The sequence below is a fragment of the Hylobates moloch genome, unplaced genomic scaffold, assembly GCF_009828535.3.
Source record: "Hylobates moloch isolate HMO894 unplaced genomic scaffold, HMol_V3 SCAFFOLD_10, whole genome shotgun sequence".
Taxonomy (NCBI): Eukaryota; Metazoa; Chordata; class Mammalia; order Primates; family Hylobatidae; genus Hylobates; species Hylobates moloch.
Genome location: NW_026652285.1, coordinates 99949565 through 99967184, shown reverse-complemented (window position 1 = coordinate 99967184; position 17620 = coordinate 99949565). Strand labels below are relative to the sequence as shown.

At 56.2% G+C, this 17620-nt stretch overlaps 2 protein-coding genes across 2 annotated transcripts in view; one reads left to right on the top strand and one right to left on the bottom strand.

Annotated features, from left to right (window-relative positions):
• Positions 1-1979: 1979 nt before the first annotated feature.
• CDK9 (cyclin dependent kinase 9) lies at positions 1980-7056 on the bottom strand. The gene is made up of 7 exons (XM_032165197.2): positions 6522-7056; positions 5979-6060; positions 5152-5242; positions 4647-4813; positions 4375-4546; positions 4068-4216; positions 1980-3578 (listed from the first exon to the last, which is right to left on the bottom strand). Exons 1-7 carry the CDS (start codon positions 6959-6961, stop codon positions 3213-3215), a joined length of 1467 nt encoding a protein of 488 aa, XP_032021088.1. The 5' UTR covers positions 6962-7056; the 3' UTR covers positions 1980-3212.
• Positions 7057-13878: 6822 nt separating this feature from the next.
• The window catches only part of SH2D3C (SH2 domain containing 3C), a 41199-nt gene continuing 37457 nt past the window's right edge, over positions 13879-17620 (top strand). Inside the window, exon 1 of the mRNA XM_032165189.2 lies at positions 13879-14175. Coding sequence (XP_032021080.1) covers positions 14139-14175 — 37 coding nt within the window. The 5' untranslated portion in view covers positions 13879-14138. The remainder of the gene's footprint in view (positions 14176-17620) is intronic.

Sequence of the window (17620 nt, the reverse complement as noted above, 5' to 3'; positions counted from 1 at the left end):
CACCCCACAAAGCCTTGTCTCAGTTTCTGCTTCCATGTCATGCTGAACCCCTCAGTTCCCCCCTACTTTTCCCCTTATCCCACTTTGTTGTTTTCCATGGAACTCAATCAAACCAGTTTGGACCTACTGGAAGGTGAGCTCCACTGGGGTTGGGGTGGGCCACCACTGTTTCCAGCTGTATTAAGTCCCGAAGAGGGTGACCCTTGGAAGACGCACCTAATAAATATGCTCAATGAACAAATGAGACCATCAAAATTGCAGTGAGGGTTCAATGAGATAAAGACTATCATTGACTATCATTGTGTAATTGCTCTTAAAAAATTACTGTAAGTGGAATTGCTGAGTCAAAGAATATGAATCTTTTAATCCTACAAAGAAAATACAATTAGGCCAGCCCTGTGTTTATCCACACTCAATTCCTAGCGACTGCTGTCAGGACAGCACACAATAGCTTTAATTTCGATTTTTTTTTTTTTTTATGTCTTGCTCTGTTGCCCAGGCTGGCATGCAGTGGTGTCATCTCAGCTCACTGCAATCTCTTGCCTCCTGGGTTCAAGCAATTCTCCCCTCTGCCTCCCAAGTAGCTGGGATTACAGGCATGTGCCACCACACTGGGCTAATTTTTTTTAGTAGAGACGGAGTTTCGCCTTATTGGCCAGGCTGGTCTTGAACTCCTGTCCTCAGGTGATACACCCACCTTGGCCTCCCAGTGTTGGGATTACAGTCCTGAGCCACCACGCCCAGCCCTGATTTGGATTTTTTTTTTTTTTTTTTGAGGGGGGGCGCCCGCTTTTCGCAGTGTCGCGCAGGCTGGAGTATTTGGCTCACTGCAACCTCCACCTCCTGACCTCATCATCTGCCCGTCTTGGCCTCCCAAAGTGCTGGGATTATAGGCGTGAGCCGCTGCGCCTGGCCAATTTGGATTTATTTGACTAGTTATACTGGGTTGAAGTGTGCCCCCCGAATTCATGTCCTCTCCAAACCTCAGAATGTGACCTTATTTGGAAAGAGGGTCTTTGCAGATGTAATCAGTTAAGATGACGTTGAACTGGGTCAGGGTGGCCCCTAAATCCAGACTGGTGTCCATACAAGACAGACACATAGGCCGGGCATGGTGGCTCATGCCTATAATCCCAGCACTTTGGGAGGCCAAGGCAGGTGGATCACCTGAGGTCAGGAGTTTGAGACTAGCCTGGCCAACACGGTGAAACCCCATCTCTACTAAAAATACAAAAATTAGCCAGGCGTGGTGGCAGGCACCTGTAATCTCACCTACTAGGGAGGCTGAGGCAGGTGAATCGCTTGAACCCAGGAGGCGGAGGTTGCAGTGAGCCAAGATCATGCCATTGCACTCCAGCTTGGGCAACAAGAGCAAAACTCCATCTCAAAAAAAAAAAAAAAGACACACACAGAAGGAAGAATGCCATGTGAACACAGGCAGAGACCAGAGTGACACCTCTACAAGCCTAAGGGATACAAGGACTGCCAGCAGCCACCAGGAGTCACGGGAAGGATTCTCCCTCCCTCAGATCCTCCAGAAGGAACCAACCCTGCCACCAATGACTTTTGGAACCAACAGAATAAATCTGTTACTTTAAGCTAGCATGCTTGTAGCAATTAGAGAAGTCTCAGGAAAACAAATACACCAATCAAGAATTTTTTCCTTGGCTGGATGCAGTGGCTCACACCTGTAATCCCAGCACTTTGGGAGGCTGAGGTTGGCGGATCACCTGAGGTTAGAAGTTCGAGAGCAGCCTGGCTAAGATGGCGAAACCCCATCTCTACTAAACATACAATTAGCTGGGTGTGGTGGTGGGCGGTAATCCCAGCTACTCAGGAGGCTGAGAAAGGAGAATCGCTTGAACCAGGGAAGCAGAAGTCGCAGTGAGCTGAGATCTCACCACTGCACTTCAGCCTGGGAAACAAAGTGAGACTCTGTCTCATAAAAAAAAAAAAAAAAAAAAAAAAATTTTTTTTCGTACTTTCACTGGCCTTTTGTGTTGTGGTCTGGGTACAGTTTCTGTAAATGAAGGACAGTTCTGGTCAAAGGTTTTGCCAACCTTCCTTCCTGGCCCCCCTTCAAGGTCTCTGCCTGTAAGAGGATGTAGGAAACTGACCTCCAGAATGTCTCTTCGTAACTTCAGGCTCACAGAAAACGTGCCTGCCAGAATGTGCCACTCCTTAAAGGTTCCCAGGGATTCTACCTTCAGTCTGTTTTTCTCCCACATACTCCCCACCCCCATCCAAACTACTGCCACCTTCCAAGACCCCTGTGATCCCTTCACCCTCTGCCCACTTTCTGTCTCCAGCCTGCCCCAGGCCCTCTACCCAGCAGTCTGAGGGACCATCCTTCTCAGGTGACAGGCCAAATTGTCACTCCAGTGATTTGCCCAGCTGGGTGACCACCACAGCCACAGCAGCTCGCAGCAGGCCCTCACCAATTCCCTCACTAGGGACATGAGATGTGTCCTGGAAGGCACCCAAGAGGAAAAACAGACAAAGGTCCTTTCCAATTATGTAAGAGAACATGAACTGAGATAAAAGAGTCAAGACCTCCAGTGACTTGCCAATCAAGTACCAATGGTCAGGCCCAACCCGCTGCTGACTGTGGGGGAAGAGCTGGTGGTGTGTGCGCAGAACAAAACACACATCAAGTCCTGGAGGAAAAAAAAAAAAAAAAAAAAAAACCTCAACTTTTAATTCTAACGGACCAAACTGTGCCCAGGAATGTCTCCAAACAATGGAACCAAAAGAAACACGATAAAATTCTCCTGCTGAAGAAACCAAGAGTTTGTGCCAGCCCCAGTGCTTCTGAGGGTTAGGCCAAAAACAGCCCATTCCTGGGGCCAGCCCTGTCCCCACACAGGGTTCTCAGCCCGAGAATAGGATTGTGGGTGGGTGAGGGACCTGTCCCCTCTTCTACCATGCTGGGAGCTCTTAGAAAAACTCAGTGGTGGGCGAGCCCGTCCTCCTACCCCATGGAAACCCTCTGGGAACCATCCAGAAAGCCAGCGAGGACAGGACAGCTCCAGTGCCCTCCTGGCCTCTCAGCCAATGCTCCACTCCAGTCCACTCAGCGGGCTGCTTCCAGAGCCCAGGGTGGGGATTAAATAAAATATGCATGAGAGATATAAACTCAAATGCCCCGTCTCCACGATGCAAGTCACATAGCAGAAGGGAAAACACAAGAGCCCTAGTGGCAGCGCCGGCCCTCAGAAGACGCGCTCAAACTCCGTCTGGTTGGTGGTGGCGGGATTGCGACTCTGGTTGGTGGACTGCTGGGTGATCTGGCTGCCCTTCCGGCGCGGTGGTGCCAGGTACTCGAACATGGATGTCAGGTGGGTGGAGAGCATGCCCTTGAGGTCGGAGGGCATGGGGTCGGACCAGAAGAAGTCATGGTTGAGGGCGTCGTCGCTGTCGATGCGCTGGGCAGGGTCCAGCACCAGCAGCTTGTCGATGAGGTCCAGGGCGTATGGGTCACGCACATAGGCCTTCAGCCTGTCCTTCACCTTCCGCTTCTGGCCCTTGACCAACTCCAGCTTTTCATACAGCTCATAGTTGTCCACGTTTGGCCACACCTGGGAGGGAGGGGGCGTTGAGAGAGGATGGAGTCTGGTCAGGAGGTGCGTGGCTTATCCCTTCATCAAGGCCTAAAAGGACTAAAATACTTGCTCCACTCGGAGGCTCCCAGAACGCTACTCGACCCCTCCCAGGAGAAGCAGTGCCCGCCATGGAATGGCACATACCACGTGCCAGGTCCTTCTACCCACATCACCTGGAATATGGGCTCCAACCCTGATACACGTCACATTTCTGGTTCACAGAAGAGAAACCCAGCGCTGACTCAGATGTTCTGCCCAAGGCCACAGAACGGCTGATGGAACCGAGACTGACGCACAGCCTGTGTCAGGTGTTTTTTTTCTCCCACGCACTCCCCACCCCAGGACATGCCCTGTCACCAAACCAGCCTCCCTTCCAGAGAGGAGCGCTCCTTCCATTCTACTCCCCACTCCTTCTCTGCCGGGGGACCTCGATCTCTGCACCCCATGGGGACCGGGGCCCCGTACCTCAGGGGTGATGGAGCCGCAGAGCTGACTGATGAGGGCGAGTTGGTGCTGCTCCGTGTTGCCCTGCATGATGGGGCTGCGGGTCCACATCTCTGCCATGATGCACCCAGCACCCCACAGGTCAATGGGGGGGCCGTAGTCCCGCTCCCCTGGGAAGAAGAGCGTACCAGGAGGGCCCCTTGAGCCCGAGGGCCTCCTGAGGCTCAATGCCCCAGGGCCGGCAGCTCAAGAAGCCCTGGCAGTTGGGGGGAAGGGGCCAGGTAGATGCCTGGCCCTCACCCCCCTTGGCCCGCTCGGGAGTCCTCACCGAGCAACAGCTCCGGGGGCCGGTACCAGAGTGTCACCACACGGTTGGTGTAGCGGTTGGGCTGGCTGTTCTTGGCCAGGCTGAAGGCCCGGGCCAGCCCAAAGTCTGCCAGCTTCAGGACCCCATCACGAGTGATAAGCACATTAGCAGCCTTCATGTCCCTATGCAGAATCTGCAGGAAGGGCAAGAATGGGTCCTTTAGTGACATCCACCCGGGAGTGGGAGCCAAGGCCAGCCCAAGCCTGGGTCCTCCTCCCAGCTCTGGCCCCCACCTTGTTCCTGTGGATGTAGTAGAGGCCGTTAAGCAGCATCTGCATCACCCTCTTGATCTCAGACAGCGTGAACTTGACCAAAACGTTGCTCAACAGCCCAGCAAGGTCATGTTCGCAGAAGTCAAACACCAGGTATATACTACCCTTGCAGCGGTTATAGGGGGAAGCTGAGGCAGGAAGAGAAGGAAGAAAAAGTCAAGAAAACCACACCCAACACACTTTCCCACGACCAGCTTCTTTCTTCCTGCCCCAACCCACGGGTGCCCATGCCCTCCAGAGCATCTGTCTGTTCCTTCCTTCACTGGTCAAATATTTTCTGAGTGCCTCTTCTGGGCCAGGGCAGGCCCCGAGGAAGCACCAGCTACGATGAAAGAGGACCACAAAAAGCAGTCACCATGGGTCCATCTGAGTTAAGAAGAGGCAGTTTAGGTGTGTCTAGTTCCAACTTAACAAACAAAACCTTATGCTACAAGTGTCATCTTCTCGTAAGAACCAAACAACTTACCTTTGGTTCGACAGATCTCAATCAAGTTGACCACATTCTCGTGTTTTAGAAGCTGAAGGATCTTGATCTCCCGCAAGGCTGTAATGGGGAACTGGGTGGGAGAGAGGGGAAAGTGGTCAAGAGTGAGCGCAGTATAGAGCCTAGCCCTGGGGTCTGTACTAAGAGGCAAGTTGGGAGACAGAGCAAGATCATGGGCTCTGAAACCAGCTGTCTCAGAAGCCTTGTCTGTAAAATGGGTATAGTAGTAGCATGCACACTTCAAGGTGATGGTTTGAGACAACAAACTGAAACAGCAATACTTTGCTATTAGCCACTAAATGCTCAGTGGTTTCAGTCTTCAAACTTCAGCTCTATGTCTGTTTCGTTGGCAACAAACATGATGATTTAAAAATGTCCTTGCTGAAGTACATTAGGCAAAAGAAGGTTTACGGGAAGTTGTACTAGATCTAAGATGGGGTGGAGAAGAGACTGCTCCTTTTAAATACATCAAATAATTGAGTATTAGACACCTTTCAAAAAGCAGACATATGTATCTTTCTTTTACATTAAGCAAAATTTAACGCTAAAAAAAGGTGTTTAAAGGCTTCCTAACTTCGTAAGATAAAGTGCACACGACGCATGCATCAACTCCCCCTCCTGGCCTCACCCATAACTGCCTAAGAATGAAACATTTAGTTTTAGGATGGAGGTCAAATTCCCTGGAAATTTCTGCACTACTACAAAAAAATTAAATCTCAACCTGAGACTCCCAGAAGCAGCAGGGTGGAAAACCGACCCGGGGTCCCGGGCAGTTAGCCGGCCGGCCCGCACGCCCGATCCGTACTCACCCCCTCCTTCTCGTTTTCCATCAGTACCTTCTTCAGAGCCACCTTCTGGCCGGTCTTGCGGTGCCTGGCCTTAAACACCTCCCTGCAGGCGGAAAGGGAGACCGGAGAACTCATCAGGCCATTTCCGCAGGGCCCGCCCCTCCCCCACTACAGGAGGAAAGGCAGCAGCAAAGAGATTCCCGGGCGGGGCTGGGCTAGGTACCCAGGGCACGCGGCTACCCCGCCACCCGGCACCCTGTCTCGTTCGGAGCCTTTGCTTCCTTCCCTCAGTCCCTTCTCCTCACTTGGGCGTCCCTTGGAGAGGTCCCGCTCCCCTCACGGGCGCCTCTCTGCAGCCTCTCCCCGCCCCCACCAAGGGCCTCAGGCTCCTCCCCACCAGCCGGCTCCGTCAGGCCGGGGCGGGGTGCGGCGCGGCCTAGAGACCAGCGGGCAAGCCCGGGGACAGACGACTTCTCTGCCAACTCGGGCAGGGCCCCGGGCATCCCGACGTCGGCCCTAGGGGTTTAGGCCCAGGGCTCCCGGCCCCGAGGGGCCCAGCCTTACCCGAAGGTGCCTTGGCCGATCTTGGCGAGCTTCTCGTATTTGGAAACTTCATCACAAAAGGGGCACTCCACCGAGTCGTACTGCTTTGCCATGGCCGCCTCCAACGCACCGCCGCCGCCCCCAGTCGCTGCTGCCGCCGCTCCTGCTCCGGGTCCCGCCGCCGCCGCACTCCAGGCCCCTCCGCGGCCGCGCCACTTCCGCCTCCACGGCCACTTCCGGCCTCGCGGAGCCGACCCCGCCTCTTCCGCCCGCCGTCCGCCGCCAGGCCCCCTGGGACTTGTAGTTCCCGAGAGGCCAGGGGGAGCCGGAGCTGCAGAGGCGCCTCCGCCGCCGCCGCTGCCCCCGCCTCCGCCGCCGCCACTACTGGCGGCGGCCCCGATCGGGGGCGCGGGGAGCCGGGGCGCCGGAGCTGGGGCTCGGGGTGGCGCGTCCCGCTGCATGGGCCCGGGCCGCCGCTGCTGCCGAAGCTGCTGCCGCTCTGGCGCCCGATCCGGGGCCAGCCGCAGTGCCCTGCTCCTCCTCCTCCGACGGCGCCGCCTCCGCCGGGCTGCGCGGGGTGGCGGGCGGGGGGGCGGCCCCCGAGCCGGGGCCTGGGGGCTCCCTGGCCGGACCCGGGCCCGGGGCGGCCGGGCGAGGGGGCGAGACGGGAAGAGCCGACTAGGAGACGGCCCGAGAGCCCGGGAGGGGGCGCGTTATAAAGGGGGAGGTGCCCGGCCTCGCCCTCCCCTCCTCCTCCGCCCGCCCCCGCCCTCCTCCCTCCCACCCTCCGCGGCCGCACCTGCCGCCGCCGCCGCCACCGCCCGCCCGCTGTCCGCCGGCCGCCCTCGTCGCGTCACCGCCCGCGGCCCCTCCTCCGCCTTCGGAGGTGGGGCCCCGCGCTCAGCACCTGGCTGCGGGCGCCCCGCCGCGTGCCTCAGTTTACCCCCACATGCCGGCTGCCGCGGAGAGCCCCTTCCTCTCCGGCTCGGAGTGCCCCCCCAACAGGCGAAGGCGGGAGGCGCGGAGGGAGCGTCCTGCGGCCCTAGGAGGAGAGAACGGCCCCCGCCTCCGCCTCCCCCGGTCCCCGCCACCCTCCGTTGACATGGCAACCGACGGCCGCCAGGGGGCGCGGCGGCACTGGAGGCGACGAGCAAGCAACGCCCGGGCCTTCTATCGCTGGGGCCTGGCTCTCCGGGAGGCAGGGATGGGACCCGCAGGACTCCCGCCTCCGCTGAGTCGTGCCAGAGCTGGTGGGGCCCCGGGTCAGTAATCGCAAAAAACAGCTACCATTTTCTCAGCACTCTTGTGTACTCAGGAAGTGCTGGGCGTTCCCGCCGAATCCTGAATCAACAGCCCATAGTCAGGATCACTAACCCATTTTGCAGAAGAGGACGTTGAGGCTCAGAAGTGAGGTCATTTGCCCAAGGTCACACGGCGATAAAGCTGGGACCCGAACCTGGGTGTCTGAATGAAGGGGATTCTCTTGACTCACGCTATTCGCGGTTGGGCCAGGAGGATAGCAGTGGGGAGGCCTGCTGTCCTTATGCAGGCGCGAGCTCACCGTTCACCGCCCCCCATCTCCCTCCCCCATCGCGCCCATCCCTTCCCTCGCATCTTCCTGGCTCCAGCGGCCCCCAGATTCTCCCTCCAGCTCTGCCCAAGGACAGCCTCCAGCAAAGCCGTCTTTTCTGCCTCCTCTGCCCCGCTTCAATCTGCCCCCTCCTCTCCAGCCCTCTGCGGGTGGATCCTGAGACCTAGCCCCCCAGTCTGGCCTCTCTGTCCCCCAAGAACCTGAATGTGACATTGGAGGCTCTTTCCAGTTCACACCCCACCCCCCAGGCTGTGGCCATGCAAATCTCTCTACTGTCTCCCCAAGCCTTCCTGCGTTCAGGGTTCAGGGCGGTGCTCCCCTGATCCCACACTCCCCCAGACTCTCGGTACCCTCTCTTCCTGCAAGAAGCCATTGGGGTGGGCGCGGCGGCTCACGCCTGTAATCCCAGCACTTTGGGAGGCCAAGGCAGGCGGATCACAAGGTCAGAAGTTCGAGCCAGCCTGGCCAATATGTTGAAACCCCGTCTCTACTAAAAAGACAAAAATTAGCCAGGTGTGGTGTTGGGCGCCTGTAGTCCCAGCTACTCGGGAGGCTAAGGCAGGAGAATTGCTTGAACCCAGGAGGTGGAGGTTGCAGTGAGCCGAGGTCTTGCCACTGCACTCCAGCCTGGTGACAGAGTGAGACTCCGTCTCAAAAAAAAGCCCTCGGGGTGGCTCCCAGCTCTCACCCCACACTGCTTAGCCTCAAAGCCTCCTAGGAGGAGGCAGGAATGGCTTTGGTGACCTCGATGTCACAAGAGGTCTTGTTCTGGGGAAGGGCACTACCAGGGAGGGGCTGGAAGGTCAGGTTGAGGAGGAAGGAGCCCTCTCCTGAGAGTAATGTGGAGCCAGAGAGGGGTTTAGGCAGGGAGTGACGTAGGGTCGGCTTCATGGGTACACTATTAGAAGCAGGAGGCTGTTTGCTAAATTGGAGGTGGGGAGGATAAGGAGTGAGACCATAAAAATTTTAGTAATGACAACTTATTGACGGAAAATAAATGGTCCAAGCCCTACACTTGGCACTTTATGGGAATTATCTCGGTTGCCACTCAACCACATGGGTACTGTTGTCACCTCCATTGTACACATCAGGATCCTGAGACCCAGAGGTGACATCACTTGGCCTGGGTCAAATAGCTGGTCAGTGACCATACTGGTATTTGAACCAGGTCAGTCTGGCACAAACCCCAGCACTTCCCCATCTCAGGGCCCTGCCCATCTGGCCTAGGGGTGGAGCCACGGCATTGCTGGGGCACAGCACCACCGGTCTGAGCAGTAGTGCGGTGGGCGGGGATCTGCGGTGGGCTTGTGTGGTCTCCATTATCCCACTACAGCTCAAGCCAGGGCCTGCCGTTTCCCATGAGCCCTCCGTAAGTCACATCCTGTGGGCAAAGGCCCTAGCAGAAGTTCCGGTGGAGTTGTCACCTACACCCCGCCATCCCTGGTCTGAACCCCAACATCCGCCGTCACTTCCCCTTGGGGCCTCGGGGCCTCAGTCCCCACTGTGGGATGCAGGCAGGCAGGAAAGGCCGGAAGCCTGTCAGAAGGCTACCCAGGCTGCCCAGGTCCAGGGCCCCAGATCACCAAGCTGGCAAAACCCAGGCAGAAATAAGAAGAAATGAATGATTTCTCACTGACTGGAAACGTTTCCTGCTTCCCAGGGATCGGCTAAGCTGGCAAGGCTGGGCATGTGGCCAGTCCTTGGTAGATGTCTGCCCCAAGAGAGCCGCTGGTCCTGCTGCCATTTAACAGAGAAGGTGAGGGCAGCACAGGAAAGGGAGGCGCTGGACAGCTGTCTGACCCCGGCCTGGACCCCCTGTTTTCCTCTGAGCAGAGACAGATGGGAAGCATAGGAGGGAAGGAGAAGATGGGTTCATGGAATGGGCTGCTCTTGGCTGCTGGTGCATCTGAAGAGACAGTGGGTCAACTGGATAGCAGGGGTACAGGACAGAGAACAGCCTGTGATACCCACAACCCTCTAAAGTCACAAAAGTTGCCTGTTCGCAGTGGCTCACACCTGTAATCCCCACTTTTGGAGGAGGAGGCAGGTGAATCACCTGAGGTCAAGAGTTCGAGACCAGCCTGGCCAACATGGCGAAACCCCGTCTCTACTAAAAATAGGAAAATTAGCTGGGCGTGATGGCGCGTGCCTGTAATCCCAGCTACTCGGGAGGCTGAGGCAGGAGAATCACTCGAACCTGGGAGGTGGAGGTTGCAGTGAGCCAGGACTGCGCCACTGCACTCCAGTCTGGGCAAAAGAATGAGACTCCATCTCAAAAAAAAACGGCCGGCTGCGGTGGCTCATGCCTGTAATCCTTGCACTTTGGGAGGCCGAGGCAGGTGGATCACCTGAGGTCAGGAGTTCGAGACCAACCTGGCCAACATGACGAAACCCTGTCTCTAATAAAAATACAGAAAATTAGCCGGACGTGGTGGCGCCTGTAATCCCAGCTACTCAGGAGGCCTGAGGCAGAAGAATCACTTGAGTCTGAGAGTGAGTGCAGAGTCCGGGCAGGTTGCAGTTAGCTGAGATCCGGCGACTGCACCCAGCCTGGGCAACAAGAGCGAAATCGTCTCCAATCAATCCATCAATTAATCACAGAAATTCTGCCCACACTAGCCAGGAACTGACTCGGTGCCTGGCCTGGGGTTGACTTGCGTTGTCTCCCTGAAACTCTCCAGCAGCCCTATTAGGAGGTTGCTATTATTAGACCCAAGTTATAAAAGGGGAAATTGAGGCCCAGATTGGTGTGGCCTGCCCTAGGCTACACAGCCAGGAAGCTATGAAGCTGGGATTCAAAGCCAGGTCTCTTTACTCTCAAAGCCCAGGGTCAGTTGCCATCATCCCACACTGTCCCCAATGTCAGGTCAACTGAGGGAGAAGCATCTGTTGAGCACCCATGATCCAGTCCTCATATGGAAGGGGGCTAGTGTGGATGGGTAAGGCCCTGGCCTCTCTCAGAAGGCTTCAGGTCTGTTTGGAACATGCAAATAAGGACACAAGGGGATTAAATCAAAATGATACTCTTGGTATAAATATTTTATTTTGCTGCCATGAGATCATGTAAGGGATGTTATATTTATCCTATTTTACTGATGGGAAAAAAAAAAAGAGGCTCAGAGAGGTGACATGACTTGCCCAAAGTCATGGAGGTGAGGATTGAACCCAGGATTGCCTGGGCCTGATGCCTTTAACGATGAAGTTTAAGGTCTCCAACTCTGCCCTGTCTGTGAGCCTGTCTTCTCCCTCCTCCCCATAGCCCCCCCCGCCACACTGTCCCTGCTTGAGTCACAGACTGAGGAAGAGGGGCAAGGATAGGGGACAGAAGTGAGAGCAGGGGGCTGGGCGTGGTGGCTCACGCCTGTAATCCCAGCTGTTTGGGAGGCTGAGGCTGGAGGATCACCTGAGGTCAGGAGTTCAAGACCAGCCTGAGCAACATAGTGAAACCCCGTCTCTACTAATAAATAAATAAATAAATAAATAAATAAATAAATAAATAAGCCGGGCGTGGTGGGGCGTGCCTGTAATCTCAGCTACTTGGGAGGCTGAGGCAGGAGAATTGCTTAAACTCGGGAGGTGGAGGTTGCGGTACTAAGATTGCGCCACTGAACTCTATCCTGGGTGACGAGTTTTTTTTTTAAGTCTCTGTCTTAAGTTTTTTTAAGACTCTGTCTCAAAAAAAAAAAAAGAAAGAAAGAAAGAAAAGAAAAAAGAAATGAGTTCAGGGATCCTGGGGCACTATAGCCTCAAGCCAACCTGCAGGGATCCAAAGGAGGTAAAAGCCTGAGGCGGGGAGGGCAGAGCTGCATTCCCGGTGGTGTGAGGCCAGCCTGAGCGAAGGCCTGGAGGCAGGAAAGTACTCGGGGGTGTTCAAGGCAGGGGACCGCGGGCCAGGCTGGCCTGCCCTCCACTGCAAGCTGAAGAGCTCCTGCAGGACAGCCACCCGCCGGCAGGTCCTCGGCCGCACTCCTAACGGCCACTCCAGGCAGCACAAAGGGGGCTCTGAGCTCAGCGGAGCCACCACACTGAGCCCTATTCATTCTCCTAGGGGTGCCAGAAACTGCCCTGGCGCCCGGGCCAAGAGCAGACAGGCCCCAGCACTGACGAGGCGCCTCTGCCGCAGCAACACGGCATCTCTGTGGCTGAGACTCCCAGGTCTCGTGCCTTGTGCCTGCCTGTCAGGATTCCCTGTCCTGAGCCAATCTGCCCCTTATCTGTGCCCATCTCTCAGCAACCACAGCCAGGGCTCGCGGAGGCCCACGGTGTGCTGGCTTGGACCAGTGTTTGCTTCTCTCACCCTCCCAACAACCCCAGGAAAGGGGAGATGCTGTGGCTCCATTTAACAGATGAGGAAACCGTGGCCCGGAGAAGCAAAGTGTCTTGTGCGGGATCACACAGCAAGTCGGGAGCAGGCCTGGCCAGGAAGCAGCACAGCCTTGGCAGCTAACCCAAGTCACACTGCAACCCCCTCCTGGGACAGAAGCCTCGGACCTACTTTCTATCTTCCGCTAGGGGACACCAGCCAGGGAGTTAGGACACTTGGTTGTCAGTCTGTCCAGTGTCTGCCTCTGCTTTTTTTTTTTTTTTTGAGATAGGGTCTCCCTCTGTTGCCAGGCTGGAGTGCAGTGGCACGATCTCGGCTCACTGCAAGCTCCGCTTCCCTGGTTCAATTCTCCTGCCTCAGCCTCCCAAGTAGCTGGGAATGCAGGTGCACACCACCACACCCGGCTAATTTTTTAAAATGTGTTTTTAGTAGAGACTAGGTTTCACTATGTTGGCCAGGCTGTGCTCGAACCCCTGACCTCAGGTGATCTACCCACCTCGGCCTCCCAAGATGCTGGGATTACAGGCATGAGCCACCGCGCCCACCCTGGGGCTGTTACTGTTAATGGAGGATGCAGGAAGTGCCCTATCAGATGGCAGTGGACTCCTCTCACAGCTTGGGTTGCCAGCCTGGGGTCCAGGATAAAACACCGAACCCCGCAGGTCGGCAGGTTGGCTGCATACCTCCCACTTCTCCCCATTCTAGAAATTAGGTGACTGAGGCTTGGGAGGTGGAAGTAGCTGGGATTGGCAGCCCTGGGTCTTGGGCCCCGCCCCCAGCCCCAGCAGCTGCTGACACCCTTTGCAGATGTCCAGGATGACCCGTGGAGGGGAGGTTGCATTTCCTCATCTCGGTCTGCCCACCTGAGCATGCACACGCAGGAAGTTTGTAGGGTGGAAAGGCACCAGCTCGTGGGTTAAGGGGCCTAGAAGGGAGAGTTGTGACCCAGTCTGGGCCAGCAACCAGCTGTGGTACCTGGGGAAATCCCTCTGCCTCTCTGTGCCTTGGTTTCACCATCTCTGTCCAGTGGGTACAGTGGACCACATGATGACATCTCCCTGATAGCTTGGAAAGCGGTGACTGTGCTTTGGTAGGCACCGATTCTGTGCCAGGCCCTACACCAACGGCTGAACCCAATGAAGTGGGCACTGCAAGTACCCCCGGTTCACGGGAGGACATCACACGGTGGCAAAATGGCCAGCCAAGAGTGGAACTTGGGTCTGGGGGGCCCAGAGTCCTCAGGCCTGACCACAGCACTCTCCCATCTGCGGCTGCCAGTCCCTCTCCTGGGTACAAAGGCTGAGAAGCAACTGCCCTGCACACAGGCCTGACTCCCCTCACCTTCCCAGCCTGACGGCCAGGCCCCCTGACAGCTGTTGGCAGGTCCCCAGCGGCCCCCAGCCCACTGGGCTCCATTCCCAGAGCCTGCGGCTTGCTCCTTAGACCTTCCAGGTCCCACGGGCTTACGGTCTGTCCCCTGCCCCTGCTGCTGAGGCCAAGGAGGCGGCCCATAGGGGCTGGGGCTAGGAGAGGCCCCAGCCCCCGCCTCCTGCGGAGAGGGTGGGGAGGGTGGAGCTGTGGGAGTTTCACTGGTTTAAAAATACACAGAGGAAGCGAGTGAGAGAAAGGGGAAGGGGAGGTGGGAGAGGCACCTCAACTTTGATGTCCAGAGCCTTGAGTGGCCACTCGCAAGCTGGCCAAGGGCTTCGCACAACTTGCCAAGATGACAGAGGGGACCAAGAAGACCAGCAAAAAGTTCAGTGAGTGCGGGGTGCCGTCTGCACTGTCCTCCATCCCTGGCTCTCCTCTGGGCCTCTCTCTGCATCTGTTTCTTCATCACTGTCTCATTTCTGTTTCTCTCTCTCTCACTCTTTTCCTTTTTTTTGTTTTTTACTTTTGGACACCAGTGTCTCTGTCACCCAGGCTGGAGTGCAGTGGCACAATCTCAGCTCACTGCAGCCTTGACCTCCCAGGCTCAAGCGATCCTCCCACCTCAGCCTCCTAAGACGCTAGGCAAGTAGCTAGGACTCCAGGCACAATTAATTTTTTTTTTTCTGGCCGGGTGCGGTGGTGGCTCACGCCTGTAATCTCAGCACTTTGGGAGGCTGAGGCTGGTGGATCACCTGAGGTCAGGAGTTCGAGAACCTGGCCAACATGGTGAAACCCCTCTCTACTAAAAATACAAAAAATTAGCCAGGTATGGTGGCACGCACCTGTAATCCCAGCTACTCAGGAGGCTGAGGCAGAAGAAATGCTTGAACCCGGGAGGTGGAGATTGCAGTGAGCCGAGATTGCACCACTGCACTCCAGTCTGGGCGACACAGCGAGACTGCATCTCAAAAAATAAGTAAATAAATAAAGTAAAATAAAACTGATTTTTTTTTTTCTAGAGACCGGGGTGGGGTCTCACTTTGTTGCCCAGGCTGGTCTCGATCTCCTGGGCTCAAGCGATCCTCCTGTTTCTGGCCTTGTTTCTGTTTCTCTTTGTCCATCACTGTCTCTCTGCAGACGTCTCCGCTTCTGGGCATCCCATGGCTTTCTGGCTGCCACTCTGGCCCAGCATCTCTGTCTCTCTCTCTGACTGACTTCATTCTCCATCTCTGTGCTTCTCTTATCTCTGTCTCTTTGTCTCCCCACCGTGTCTCTCGATCTCTGCAGTCTACTGTGTCTCTGGCTGTCTCTGACCTCGCGGCCGGGCAGGGGAGGCGTTCACACACTCCATCCCCTGCCCGAAGGCCTGGGTTCACATGGGATCCCAGGTGGGGAGTTACTGGGGCAGCAGGGGGATGGGGGCGTCATGGGATCCCAGGTGGGGAGTTACCGGGGCGGCAGGAGGATGGGGGCATCATGGGATCCCAGGTGGGGAGTTACCGGGGCTGCAGGGGGATGGGGTTACTGGGGCGGCAGGGGGATGGGGGCGTCGTGGGATCCCAGGTGGGAAGTTACTGGGGCGGCAGGGGATGGGGGTGTCATGAGATACTGTCCCACATTCCCAACAGCAGTGAGGCTGGGACCCAACACTTGGGTGGGGAAAGAGCCCAGAGCTACTAGAACCAGGCTCCAGGGTGAGGGGCCACACTCGTCCCCTGCTCTGTTTTCCTGTGTCTGTCCTTCCCAGTCCCAGCAAACTTTTTCTGTCTCCTGATTCCTTTGATCTGACCCCACCAGTGTTGGGGACGGGTGGTATAAAGGGCAGTGATTGTGACTGCATTTCCCAGATGGCAATGCTGAGGCCCGGAGACTTGCCTGAGGTCACACGGGCTATTGAGCAGGGTCCAATCCCAGACTCTGGACTCTGGGCCTCAGTTTCCCTCCCGGCCCCCACTATCTCCTCCAAACGTCTGGTGCCCAGGAGACAAAACCAGTGGTGCTGAGAAAGAAGGCGGTTGGGGGTCCTCCCTCTGGCCACTGATGCAATTTCCACCCCTACTACATGCAGCGGAAGGGCAGAGCGGCCACATTTGCCGACCACGTTTCTCAGGAGACCAAGGCAATAACCAAATAGGGCCCGCAGGGCTGGGAAGCAAACCCCTGAGCACTGACCCAGCGGTGCCGAGCCCTGGGCCTGTGTCCAGGCTCAGCTATGGCCTTGCTGTGTGACCCTGGGGCAGTCCCTCCCCATTGCTGGGCCTCAGTTTCCTCCCTTGTCAACTGGGGGCATCCTACCTGCATCCCAGCGTGGGTGCGAACAGCTGAGGAGGTAGAGGACACTGAGGATGTGGAAAATGCCAGAGTTTTTCCTTTTTTGCTCATCTGGAGGCTGTGGGGAAGTCAGTTGGTGGAGGCTGTGGGGAAGTCAGTTGGTGGAGGCTGTGGGGAAGTCAGTTGGTGGAGGCTGTGGGGAAGTCAGTTGGTGGTGGCTGTGAGAAGGGACAGTCCCACAGCTGGGGGCAGGGGGAGGAAACTCGCATGCACCCCCGCGGAAACCAGGAGATGGTATCACCCCGGCCGTTCCTCTTGAGTCTGGAGCTGGGCTCAGCTGACAGGAAGGAGAGAACCACAGACAGGGCGACCCTCAGGCTCGCAACAACCCCCTCCTCATTCCACCCCCACCCCAGGTGCACAGAGGCTGGCTGGAACACCCCCCAACCCCCTACACGAGCACAAAACACGCATACCTGCTCCACCTACCAGCAGTGTGACCTCGGTTCATTACACTGCTCTGAATATCAATTTTCGCATCTGGAAAATGGGGATTAAACTGTGTCACTGAGCTATGCTGAGAATTCATGCAGCACAGGTTTGGCAGATGCAGAATCATTTTCAGAAAATTTTAAATTATTATTATTAGTGGCCAGGCACGGTGGCTCACCCCTATAATCCCAACACTTTGGGAGGCCGAGGTGGGTGGATCCCTTGAGGCCAGGAGTTTAAGACTAGCCTGGCCAGCATGGTGAAACCCTGTCTCTACTAAAAATACAAAAACCAGCTGGGCGTGGTGGCACGTGCCTGTAATCCTAGCTACTCGGGAGGCTGAGGCAGGAGAATCGCTTGAACCTGGGAGGTGGAGGTTGCAGTGAGCCAAGATTGCACCACTGCACTCCAGCCTGGGTGACAGAGCGAGACGGTGTCTCAAAAGAAAAAATAACAAATAAATAATTATTACTATTAGGACAGGCTCTTGCTCTGTTGCTCAGGCTGGAGTGCAGTGGTGCCATCATAGTACACGGCAACCTTGAACTCCTGGTTTCAAGCCATCCTCCTGCCTCAGCCTCCCAAGTAGCTGGGATTACAGGCACACACCAGCACGTCCAGCTAACTTTTTATTTTTATTTATTTATTTATTTATTTTGAGATGGTGTCTCACTCTTGTCGCCCAGGTTGGAGTGCAATGGTGCAATCTCGGCTCACTGCAACTTCCACCTCCAGGGTAGCTGGGATTACAGGCATGCACCATGCCCAGCTAATTTTTGTATTTTTAGTAGAGACAGGGTTTCACCATGTTGACCAGGCTGGTCTCGAACTCCTGACCTCAGATGATCCGCCTGCCTCAGCCTCCCAAAGTGCTGGGATCACAGGAGTGAGCTACGGCACCAGGCCTTACTTTTTTATTTTTTGTAGAGACAGGGTCTTGCTATGTTGCCGAGGCTGGTTTTTTTTTTTTTTTTTTTGAGACGGAGTCTTGCTCTGTCGCCCAGGCTGGAGTGCAGTGGCGCAGTCTCGGCTCACTGCAAGCTCCGCCTCCCGGGTTCACGCCATTCTCCT

What these genes read in the sequence shown, in the direction of transcription:
- CDK9 (XM_032165197.2), bottom strand. Translation starts at nt 6,961, where the DNA reads ATGCAGCGGGACGCGCCACCCCGAGCCCCAGCTCCGGCGCCCCGGCTC. An exon ending in ATCGGCCAAGGCACCTTCGG is followed by an intron (nt 6,061 to 6,521) that starts GTAAGGCTGGGC and finishes TTCCGCCTGCAG; the next exon opens with GGAGGTGTTTAAGGCCAGGC. An exon ending in ACTACATCCACAGGAACAAG is followed by an intron (nt 4,547 to 4,646) that starts GTGGGGGCCAGA and finishes CCCTTCCTGCAG; the next exon opens with ATTCTGCATAGGGACATGAA.